This window comes from Hylobates moloch, unplaced genomic scaffold (assembly GCF_009828535.3).
Source record: "Hylobates moloch isolate HMO894 unplaced genomic scaffold, HMol_V3 SCAFFOLD_4, whole genome shotgun sequence".
Classification (NCBI taxonomy): Eukaryota; Metazoa; Chordata; class Mammalia; order Primates; family Hylobatidae; genus Hylobates; species Hylobates moloch.
The window spans coordinates 169195686-169209099 of record NW_026652279.1 but is presented as its reverse complement, the minus strand read 5'-3'; the positions used below and the strand labels follow the sequence as shown (position 1 = coordinate 169209099).

The 13414-nt window shown below is 34.1% G+C and overlaps 1 protein-coding gene across 1 annotated transcript in view; it reads right to left on the bottom strand.

Annotated features, from left to right (window-relative positions):
* Positions 1 to 13414, bottom strand: part of TNFSF13B (TNF superfamily member 13b) — a 39846-nt gene that overhangs the window by 12062 nt on the left and 14370 nt on the right. The window contains exon 3 of the mRNA XM_032151310.2: positions 10464 to 10520. Coding sequence (XP_032007201.1) covers positions 10464 to 10520 — 57 coding nt within the window. The remainder of the gene's footprint in view (positions 1 to 10463; positions 10521 to 13414) is intronic.

Genomic DNA, 13414 nt, shown 5'->3' with positions numbered 1-13414 from the left:
TAAAAGGAGAAATAGACATTTCTACAGTAACAGCTGAAGATTTCAGTATCTCACCTGAAATAATAGCTAGACCATCTAGGTAAGAGATCAGTAAGGCAATAGTGAACTTGAACAACACTGTAAACTAACTGAACCTAACAGACATATAGAAAACACTCCACCTAAAATCAGCAGAATACATATTTTCAAATGCACATGAACATTCACCAAGATAGACCATGTTATGTAACAAAATAATTCTCATTAAATTTAAAAATATTTGAATTCTACAAATATCTTGTATTTTAAAAAGATATGTTTTTCATCCTTTGACCTTAAAACCTGTTTATGTTTTTCAATCTGAAATGAATCTCTAGTAAGCATTGATTCTAGCTACCTACAACAACATAAGGAAAATTGGAAAACTCACAAATAAGTGAAAATTGAACAAATTCTTAAACAACAAATTGATCTATGAATAAATCCTAGAAGAAAATAGAAAATACTTTGAGATGATTGAAAATAAAAACACAACATAGCAATATTCATAGGAAGCAGTGAAAGTAGCACTCAGAAAGAAATGTACAACTGTAAATGCCTATGTTAAAAAAGATCTCAACTCAATATTCTAAGTTCAGCTTAAGGAAATAGAAATAGAACAAGAAACTAAGCCCAAAATTGACAGACGGAAGAAAATAATAAAGATCAGATAATATAATAAAGAAGGTAATAATAAGGAAGGTAGGTGGAATAAAGAATAGAAAAAGGGCTGGGTGTGGTGGCTCACACCTGTAATCCCAGCACTTTGAGAGGCCAAGGTGGGTGAATCATTTGAGGTAAGGAGTTAGAGATCAGTCTGACCAACATGGTGAAATCCAGTCTCTACTAAAAATACAGAAAAAAATAAAAAATAAAAATAGCTAGGCATGGTGGCACATGCCTGTAGTCCCAGCTACTTGGGAGGCTGAGGCAGGAGAATCGCCTGAACCTGGGAGGCAAAGGTTGCAGTGAGCCGAGATTGCACCATTGCACTCCAGGCTGGGTGACAGGGACTCCATCTCAAAAAAAGAAAAAATAATAATAATAATAATAATAGAACAGATAAAGACGAAACAATAACACTGAAAATTGGTTTTTTGAAAAATATGAACAAAAATGACAATCATTGAGCTACATTGACCAATAAAAGAAAAAATACTCCAATTAATAAAATCATTAAAGAAAATGGAGGTATTATTAATGGCCTATTAGAAATAAAATGTTTATACCTTTTTATTATTTAAAATAATTATATTCCAACAAATTAGATAATGTAGATGAAAGGGACAAATACCTAGAAACACACAAACTACCAAAACTGACTCAAAAATAAATAAAAGACCTAAACAGACCTATAACCAGTATAGAGTTTGAATTAATCCAAGTCTTCCCTCAGAATTCATAACTAGATGGCTTTATTAGTGAATTTTACTAGACATTTAAAGAAAAATTAACATCAATCTTCTCAAACTCTTCCAAAAAACAGTAAAAGAGAAGGGAACAATTCCTAACTTGTTCTGTATGTCTAGAATTACACTGATACCAGTGCCACACAAAGACACTACAAAAAACTACAGGCCAGAATCAACCATGAATATAAATGTAATAATCCTCAAGATTACCCTAACATCAGAAACAAGACTATACCTGCATTTACCACTGCTATTCAACATATACTGGAAATTTAAAAACAAATCCAAATGCAAGGAGAGTAGTAAAATGATCTCTATTTGCAGATATCATAATTCTATATATAGAGAATTTCCAGCCAGGTGTGGTGGTTCACGCCTGTAATACCAACACTTTGGGAGGCTGAGGCAGGCAGATCTCTTGAGGTCAGAAGTTTGAGATCAGTCTGGCCAACATGGTGAAACCCTGTTTCTACTGAAAATACAAAAATTAGCTGGGTGTGGTGGGAGGCGCCTGTAATCCCAGTTACTCCGGAGGCTGAGGTGCTAGAATCACTTGAACCCGGGAGGCAGATGTTGCTGTGAGTCGAGATCGTGCCAATACACTCCAGCCTGGGCAACAGAGCGAAATTCCATCTCAAAAAAAAAAAAAAAAAAATTCCATGAATTTACAAAAAAATCTACTAAAACTAACCAATGATTTCAGTTAAGTTGCAGGGTACAAGATCTACACTCAAAAATCTGTTGTGCTTCAATATACCAGGAATGGATAATCCAAAAATGAAATATTAAAAAAGAATCCCATTTACAGTAGCATCTGTTATGGACTGAATATTTCTGTCACCCAAAATTAACATATTGAAATTCTAACTTCCAATGTGATGGTATTAGGGGGTGGTGCCTTTGGGAAATAACTAGGTCGTGGTGGCACAGCCTTCATGATGGGTTAATGTCCTTATAGGAAAAGACACAAGAACTTGCTTTTGTGTCTGTTCTCAGCCATGTGAAAACACAATGAAAAGACCACCATTCACAAACCAGATATGTTGGCACCTTAATCTTGAATTTTCCAGCTTCCAGAAGTGTGAGAAATACATTTCTATTGTTTAAGCCACTCAGTCTACTGTAATTTGTTATAGCAAACTGAACTGACTAAACAGCGTTCAAAAGAATATAACACCTAGAAGTAAATTTACCCAAGGACATAAAACACTTTAACACTGAACACTACAAAAGATTGCTATAAGAAATGACAGGACATATAAATAAAAGAGAAGATATCTTGTGTTCATGGATTGATAGATTTAGTTTAAGATAGCAGTAATACCTAGTATTATGTACAGATTCAGTCTAATCCATATACAAATTTCAGTGACCTTTTGTTCTCCAAAATGAAAAAGACAGCCTTACAATTCATTTGTTATTGCAAAAGAGTATCAAATAGCCAAAACAATCTTAAATAACAAAATTGAAGGATTCACTATTCTAAATTTCAAAATTTACTATAACATTAACAGTAATCCAAATAGTATGGTGGTCCAGCATAAGGCAGGGTGTATAAACAAACAAAATAAAATTGAGAGTACAGAAACAAACCCATACATCTATGTCCAACTCATTTTTTTTTTTTTTTTTTTTTTTTTGAGACGGAGTCTCGCTCTGTCACCCAGGCCGGAGTGCGGTGGCGCGATCTCGGCTCACTGCAAGCTCCGCCTCCCGGGTTCACGCCATTCTCCTGCCTCAGCCTCTCCGAGTAGCTGGGACTACAGGCGCCCGCCACCACGCCCGGCTAATTTTTTGTATTTTTAGTAGAGACGGGGTTTCACTGTGGTCTCGATCTCCTGACCTCGTGATCCGCCCGCCTCGGCCTCCCAAAGTGCTGGGATTACAAGCGTGAGCCACCGCGCCCGGCCCAACTCATTTTTAATAAGTGTCCCAAGACCATTCAATATGGAAGAAATCATCTTCTTCAACAAATGATGTTGGGACAACTAGATATCCTGATGCTGAAAGATGACTTTGGACCTCTGCTTCATACCATATACAAAAATGAATTAAAATAGATCGATTACCTAAATATAAGACATAACACTACAAGACTCTTAGAAGAAAACATATGGGTGAATCATGATGCTGAATTTGGCAATGAGTTCTTCAATGATGACACTAAAATCACAAGAAACAAATAAAAAGATAAATTTTACTTCATTTATCTGAGGCACAATACTCTTGTGCCTCAAATGACATTCTCAAGAAAGTAAGAAGATAATCCACAAAATAGGAGAAAATACTTGCAAATCAGATACTTGATAAGGGTCTTGTATCCATAATATATAAGGAAGTTTTAGAACTCAACAACAAAAAGACAAACAACCCAATTAAAAAAATGGACAGGGTACTTGAATAGACATTTTTCCAAAGAAGACACCAAAAAGGACATGAAAAGATGCTCAACATCATCAGTCATAAGGAAAATGCAAATAAATAACAAACTGAGATATGGCTTCACACCCAATAGGAAGGCAATAATAAGAGCATTGAAAATAAGATGTGTCAGTGAGGATGTGGAAAAATTAGAACACTCGTACGTTGCTGGGGGAATGCAAAATTGTGCAGTACTGTAGTGAACAGGCTGACATTTTCTCAGCAATTCTACTCATCGATTCATCGATGTATACTCCAAATAATTGAAAAGAGGCACTCAGGAAGTACTTTATGCAAATGTTCACAGGATCACTACTCACAATAGCCAAAAGGTGGAAACAAACCAAATGCCCATTAATGAAATTCTGGCTTACATATAATAGAATGATATACATTCATACAGACGAATGAAGTATGAATACATGCTAGAATGTGGGTGAACCTCAAAACATTATGCTAAGTGAAAGAAGCCAGGCACTAAAAGTCACGTATTGTGTGACTGCATTTATATAAACCATCTAAAATAGATGAATCCACAGAGACACAAAGCAGATTGCTGGTACAGGGGCGTGGGGAAACAGAGAAATGGTGACTGATTGCTTAATGGATACAGGATTTTCTCTGGGGCTGAAGAAAATATTTTGGAGCTAAAGAGAGTTGGTGGTTATAAAATATTGTGAATACTACGTGACAATGAATTGTGCATTTAATTTTATGTTATATGAATTTAATTTCAATAAAAAGATATAACTGAAAAGGTAGCTACCCCTAGTATTTAGCATTTAGAAGTCTACGCTAACAGAAAAAGCAAAGCAAATAGGCTGCATAGTAAGCAACCTCTTTAAAACTGTAAAATAGAAACTCTTTTGTTAATGTAAAAAACAATACACAGTATAGCACAATATGATGAATAAAAGCCAAATACATTTCTGAAATAAGTAAATGGAAATTGATTTATATCACCCAATAAATGAAAATGATTTTAAGATGAGATCAAAAAACAAAGAGCAACTCTGTTTTGCACACATGGGAAACACAGAAAAATTATTTCAGAGAAGTTAAAAGTAAAATTCTGGGCAAAGTCATGCTAGGGAAATGCAATCCAAAAATAAAAGAAAACATTTCAACCTTAATATTGAAAAGATATATCATGGAATTCAAGGCTTTTATACACAAAAAGAACAACCAGCTGGAAAATATAATAAAAGAAAATGTTTCTATTTATCATAGCATTTGAAAAGGTAAAACACCTTGTAATGATATTAATAGGAAATATGCAAGAATTTCTTGAAGAAAATTGTAACACATACTAAAAGAAACGAAAGGAGACTAAACAAATATAAATATATATCATGTTCTTGGATTGGATTGGATTTGTACATCTGTCATCATGAGGGTATTTTTCTTAATTTATAAATATGAGATCCAACAAAAATATCAGCAGGCATTTTTCTTTTTCTTTTTAACTAAGAAAGCTGATTCTACAGTTCCTATATTTAATAAAAAACAGAAAAATTCTAGAAGTAAAAAGAAAAAATGAGTGAATTAAATTTACCAGAAAATAATACAAAGCTCTAATAGCCAAAATGTCATTTTATTGGGGTGCATAAATAGACATTAAGTCAATATAACAGAAAAGTATTTAAAAACAGGAAAAAACATAGACTAAACACGGGAACTTAATAAAAGTTAAAGTTAATGTCTTCAAGCAGTGTGGAAAAGACGGGCGATTAAAAAAACTGTGATGCCCTCAAGGGGAAAATTAAGTTGGTTTCATACCTCACATACTAGGATACGTTGCAAATAGATAAATTATTTAAAGGTAGAAAATAACTATAAAGGTTTCAGAAGGAACATGAGATCTTTCCTTAATACATTTAAGTGTAAAAGGCCTTTCTAATCACAACCCCAAATCCAGAATCCTTTAAAAAAATTGATAAAATTGACAGAAAAAAAAGTATGCAAAATTAAGACAAATGACAGCATGGGAGGAAATGCTTACGATTAGTAATATAAAGAATTAATCTGCTTGAGATATAAGGTGCTCACAGAAATCAGTTTAAAAATGACCAAGTCCAATGAAAAAATGGAAAAAAATATGAACAGATGGCTCACAGAAAAAAATAAAAATAGAAATGAAAAATTGGAAGAATGTAAAGACAGAAATACAAATGGTTCTTAAAACACACAAAAGAATGGCTTGAAAGAAAGCAAATTAAGAGATGCTATTTTTCACCTGATGTTCTTCTGCTGCCAGTGATAGCATAACATTTTACAACCCCTATAGGACCACTTAGCAATAACTGTCAAAATTCAAAATCTGTCCCACACATAGGCTGACATATGAGAAGTTACAGATGCACACAATTATTTTTTGAAGCACCTGCATTGCAAAAGATCGACACCAAGAAGTCTATTGGTAGGAGACTGGTTAAATACATTCAATTCATACAATGGAATACTATACTGCTTTTTTTTTAATACGAGGAACTCTGTACACAGGCATGAAAATGTCTGCAATATACATTGTTAGGTAAAAAATGCAGGTTGCAATCTCATTTTCAAATCATACCTATTGCAAATATGGTTTTTAAGTGTTTACTATAAGAAAGGAGGAAAGCAGAGCTACATTTGCATTTGTTTGTGTTAACATAGAGGGAGTCTGAAGTCTACATAGGAAACTAAAAGTGAGGTGAGTGTGGGCAGGAACAGATGGGAAAAGGAGCAATCCACACTTGTTGTGCTGCTTTATTTTTTGCAAGATGTGAATGCATTACCTATTCAAAATCTAGATTAAAACTCAAAAAAACAAATGAACAGAAAAGACATGAGACTACAGTCTGATAAACCCCTCTTGTCTTTTTCTCTTTTGTGGAGTTTAACTCTGCCCTCACTGTCTGGACAGAAGTATGGGGCAGAGCAAGCATAGGAACTCAAAATATCAGATGGACGTAGCCCCGCTCCTTTGAACCTCCATGTCTCCGGAATACATAACATGATTTCATCTCAAGACCTGATGTTATGTATAATATAATAAGATAATATATATACAATATGCTAATAATATTATATGTAATTATATGTAATATATAATATATATCATATGATATATAGATATATATGATCTGATATATATCATATCATATTATAATATATTATATATTATGTTATGTGTAATATATGTATTATATGTAATTATTTATATATGTGTGTATTATATGTAATATATTTATATATGTATGTAATATATGCATATATGTAATATATGTATCGTATAATGTATGTAATATGTGATATATTATATATAATATATGCGATATATTACATATAATATATGTGATATATTACATATAATATATGTGATATATTACATGTAATACATGCGATATATTATATGTAATATATGTGATATATTACATATTATCATATGATAGATAATATATTACATATTATAATATGATATATGTAATATATGTAATATATCATATTATGATATATGTAATATATTATCTATCATATTATAATATATGTGATATATATCACATATATTACATATAATATATATCATGTGTTATATGATATATAATATATATCATGTTATATATATTTTCTTTCCCCAGAAGATAATAAATTATTATATATAATTATTATAATAGATTATATATTATATAGTATATAATTATATCTAATATGCTAATAATATTAATAATATATTATTATCTTTTCCCAGAAGTCTTCTTATGGACCTGCGCAAGTAAAATGCTTCATTGAGTACAACGTTTTTTAACAAAATGCAACCTACCTCTATCTGCCTGCTAAATGCCCATGCACACTAACATTTATATACTGGTCAAGGGTTTGCTGACATCACAAGGGCAACCTGTTTGTCCTAAAGTTTGGAGCACTGCAAGCAACCATCCCAGGTAAGCATCCCAGTTCAGCACCCCTGGATCTGTGAGAAGCAGTCACCACTCCAGGAAGATCACAGCATACTCTCCAGTTCACACACACATTGGAGTATAGCAGCTGCATAATTTGGTGCAATTTATAGCATGTTGGGGGGTGAGGGGGAGATGTGTAAAGTAAACCTTTTCCAAGGAATTTTTAAAAACTATAACTTTGGCCCTTAAGATCTTCTTCTGGCTTTCTTTTACTTCTTAGGAAACAGTGTGCTGCTTATTAAAAGTTGCAAACATGATTTAGGAAGATGTTGAGCAATAAATAATAGATTTACAAGTAGTTTAGTACTTGTGTTGCACTTAGGACAATTAAAGTCACACAGAAAAAAACAAAGATGAAAAGAGCATGCCAGGGAATCATTACCAGTGCCAACTCACATTCATCATCTGTGCTAGTTTTGTTTTGCTCATTCCTCATTGCCTAGCTTAACCTCCAGATACTCCTGAACTCGTAGTTGGGTCACAACACAAAACTTCCTCCTGCCCCCGCCTGCTTTGCTGCCCTCCACAGCATTTCGTCTCATTTACATTTTACTTGTTCATTTGTGGGTTGTTGGATCTTTCCTTTGTTTTCTCCTCATCAAGAGGTAAGCTCTTTCAAAGTAGAAAACCACGCACATGGACTTGGGATGGTTTGGCTTAGACTCTTCAACTTTACAAAGGTGTGAAAGCCACATACATTCAGGAGAAATCACACTTCAATCCAGTATTCAAAACATAATATGAGCTACTCAATACTTTATTATAAAATGGGCTTCATGTTAGATGATTTTGCCCAATTGTAGACTAATGTAAGTGTTCTGAGCACATTTATGGTAGGCTAGACTAAGCTATATTTGGTAAGTTAGATGTCCTAACTGCTTTTTTCAATGTACATTATTTTCACCATAAACATACAGTAATTAAAATATTGTGTGTATATATATATATATATATATATATATATATATATTTTTTTTTTTTTTTTGAGTGGCGGACTGCAGTGGCACTATCTCGGCTCACTGCAAGCTCTGCCTCCCGGGTTCATGCCATTCTCCTGCCTCAGCCTCTCCGAGTAGCTGGGACTACAGGCACCCGCCACTGCGCCTGGCTAATTTTTTGTATTTTTAGTAGAGACGGGGTTTCACCATGTTAGCCAAGATGGTCTCGATCTCCTGACCTCGTGATCCACCCGCCTCGGCCTCCCAAAGTGCTGGGATTACAGGCGTGAGCCACCGCACCCGGCCTGTATATTCTTAATAAATGTAAAATAAATGAATCAATGAATGTGTGAGTGAACGAATGGTTCTTTTTTAGTACATTTTTGTTCACTAGTTATCTTATATAAACAAACGCTACTATAGAGCAGCAATTCCCATTTGCTTTCAGAGAGAGGTCGATACATGATAAAGCAGCATAGTCACAAAAATTTGTGAAAAGCTGGATGAAACAAAGTTAAACAAATAGTTTTTAAAGTAGGACTACTTAGATTCAACAACTTGCTAATGTGCCTTGTGACTCAAAGAAAACTGTATAAGATGTTGTGTTTCCAAACTTATTCGACACTGAGACTCTTATTTCAAGGACCATTTCTCTGGATTAATATTTGGGGGATACATATTGGGAAATGACATTAAAAGTTGTTTGTGAACCTGGTTTCAGGCCACTATTATGGAAAACACTTACTTGTCTAAAATTAAAACTAAAAAAAGCTTCAAATAACTGAAAAATGTAAACATTCTACCTCTGTGAGAAAATGGTAAATTATCAAGCAATAATTTGACATTGGAAATTTATTTTAAAAATACAGTTTTTAAACAATCTGTTCAGTTTTATTTTCCTCTTTCTATGATTTTTACAAGTGAATATAACAGGAGAATTCATATTTGTGAAGATGGTCTTGAGTCATTCTAAAAGATAAAATGCTGTCTAAATAATAAAAATGAAATTCGATTTAGTATTGATTTTTATTTTACTGTAGTTTAATTATCTAACATTTCTAAGTATTAGTGCCTCTAAGGTCATTCTACTTATTAGATTATTACTTTAGCCTTAATTATTATTTATTCTCAAGTCATTTTGAATAAATGCAAGTTTATTATTTTTTACCTGATTATAAGAAGTTTTGAGATGGATGATTGATTTTAGATGCAATTCAAATAGTCTTTAGACCTGAAACTTACAAATATTTGGAGTGGGACTGAATTCTAAGTGGAAAAGTACTGGGGATATTTTATTTTTTTTATTATACTTTAAGTTTTAGGGTACATGTGCACAACGTGCAGGTTACATATGTATACATGTGCCATGTTGGTGTGCTGCACCCATTAACTCATCATTTAACAGTAGGTATATCTCTTAATGCTATCCTTCCCCCCTCCCCCCACCCCACAACAGTCCCCGGTGTGTGATGCTCCCCTTCCTGTGTCCATGTGTTCTCATTGTTCAGTTCCCACCTATGAGTGAGAACATGCGGTGTTTGGTTTTTTGTCCTTGCGATAGTTTGCTGAGAATGATGGTTTCCAGCTTCATCCATGTCCCTACAAAGGACATGAACTCATCATTTTTTATGGCTGCATAGTATTCCATGGTGTATATGTGCCATATTTTCTTAATCCAGTGTATCATTGATGGACATTTGGCTTGGTTCCAAGTCTTTGCTATATTTTATTACCTTTTTGTATAGTTGGTGTTTCACTGTCTGCAATCAGTTGCAAGCAGTCTTGAGTGACTAAAAAGCAAAAATTTATCATTTTAGTTACTTGAGTAGAAATAATAAAAAAACTGAGAACACAAAGCTAGAAACCCACTCTTCCAGAAAACATCAATTATACTTTTTACATTGATTACATATTATTCTTAATGTTATTTTATATTTACCCATTGATTTATATATATGATATATATACGAAATTTATGACATTTCAGAAAAGCTCTATGTGCTGTTAAAATATGATAAGTATATTACCCATACGGTTTAATCTAATTTGCTCTGAGAAATGGCTGAAGAGAAAACAAGTTTAATCATTTGTTTTGCAAGTCTACCAAATACATGAAACAGTTAACCTTATAAGATCATTCTAAACAATCTTTGGTTTTAAAAAAATCTAACATTAAATAATGACTTACTACTACAGAACATACTGTTTCTGACACTTCTGAAAGTAAAAAAAAAAAAAAAATGCTAATATGTATTGAACAGATTTAAGTGCAGACAGTGTACCAAGACAGTATATATCACTTCCTTTTATCCTCACAAGAATCCTAAAAATTAGATATTGGAAACTAAGGCTTGGAAAGTGTAAACAGCTTGTTCAGGAATCAGAGACAGAAAGTGATGGGACCAGAATTTCAACTCCACGTGTTTCACTCTGGATTCAAAGTCAAGCTTTCGGTAAAATATATTGGACCAAAGAGAGAAAGAGAGATAGAAAATCTTTTACAAATAAAATGGAAGACTTCCATGAGAGTGCATATAATCAGTAAAGCTTCTTGAAATCATCAGTTCACATCACATATTACATGTAGAATATTCCAGTCAATATTTAAGAAACTAAATGACATTGCGTTAAATAAGGAGAAATGCCTTTAGGCAAAAGCAAATTAAGTACACCTGCTGGATCTGTAGGGAAGATACAATAAAGCAGTAAATGTCTGTGAAAAATATGAAACACAAATCTAAGTTTGCATGTTTTAGATTAAGAAAATATTAGTTTCGTTTTTTATCTACCAAATATTTTACTCAGAGTTAAAGTAATACTTTTAAAGATGCTTCTCAATGTACACATTTTATGAACTTGACACAGTAGGGAACTTCTATTGTGATTAGTTGGTGATTGTATGGAGATTAGCTGAAAAATTTCTAATACAGTCACGCACTGCATAATATTTAGGTCAATGAGAAACTGCATATCTGATGGTGGTTCCATAGGATTATTTATAATACCAAATTTTTACTGTACCTTTTCTATGTTTAGATACACAAATACTTACCATTGCATTATTATACAATTGCCTACAATATTCAATACAGTAACATGCTGTACAAGTTGGTAGCCTAGGAGCAATGGTCAGTACTGCAGAACCTGGTTGTGTAGAAGGCTACCCCACCTAGGTTTGTGTAAGTATGCTCTGATGTTTGCACAATGATGAAATTGCCCAAGGATGCAGAATGTATCCCTGAGACTGTATCCCTGTTATTAAGCAACACATGAATGTATTTAAAACTTGACATAACATAGTAGTAACTAAATAAGTTTGAGTTTGTATAAATATATACTATTAAAGGGTGTGGTAACGTAAGAAAATCTGTTAAGAAATTCCCCTTGGTATTTAAAGATGAAAATATATTGTTAAAAACTATAATTCCTTTATAACTATAAAGCTTTTCTAACACATGTTTATGTTAATTTTCAGACATTTTGATAGGAACAGAGCATTTTGGTCCACTCTGAGGATTCTTTTATTGATCTTACACAAGAAAGGTAGCCATGCCTGTGCCCCAGGAAAAACATGATTCGTTAGTCACTATGGCAGACTCTCTTCTGCTGGAAGTATGGAAGAGCATCCTAACAGGAAGAATGGTAGTGAATGAGGACAGCATGAAAGAAAGGAATAACAAAGCCTCGGGGGCAACTAAAGCCCAAGCGCGCAGTCTCTATAGTAGTACAGTAGTAGCCACATTCAACCCATTTTAAAAGAGTTTTTATTTTTCCAACAAATCCTTCTTAAGTAATTGTTATTCACAAGGCACCCTGACAGGTTTCTGTGACTGGCACTAGGTTCAATCAGAGCATACAAAGCTCTCATCCTTCCTCCACATCAAAAACAAGGGAGGATGTTGATGAAAGTCAAAGTCAGATTTTCAAACTTTGCATCTTCCCCTTGTTATACATATGCTGTAAAGAGTAAATGACATAATGCATGGGAAGCACTTTGCACTGTACTCAGTGCATAACACCTGCAAAATAAATACATCTTGGCTATTTGTATCAGTAGTGGTTTTAGCATTATCGTTCTTAATAATATCAAGGCAAATAACTCAGAAAACATCATGGAAGGACACCGTGGAAACATGCCGCCCAACTGCAGCTGATAAAAGCTAAAGAAATACCAGAATGTATGACTTTCTATTTCTTTTTTCTTTTTTTTTTTTTTTTTTTTGAGGCGGAGTCTTGCTCTGTCCCCCAGGCTGGAGTGCAGTGGCGCGATCTCGGTTCACTGCAAGCTCCGCCTCCCGGGTTCACGCCATTCTCCAGCCTCAGCCCCCGAGTAGCTGGGACTGCAGGCGCCCGTCACCATGCCTGGCTAATTCTTTGTATTTTTAGTAGAGACGGGCTTTCATCATGTTAGCCAGGATGGTCTGGATCTCCTGACATCGTGATCCGCCCGCCTTGGCCTCCCAAAGTGCTGGGATTACAGGCGTGAGCCACCGCGCCCGGCCATGACAGGAAACCCTTTCTCTGTTTCCCAAAAACTTCAGTAGGAGAAGGCTATGGTCTGAATGTCTGTGTTGCCCCCAAATTCCTATGTTGAAACCTAACTGCTGAGGTGATGGTATTAGGAAGTAAGGCTCTGGGGAGGTGATTATGCCATGAGGGCAGAGCACTCATGAAAGGAATTAGT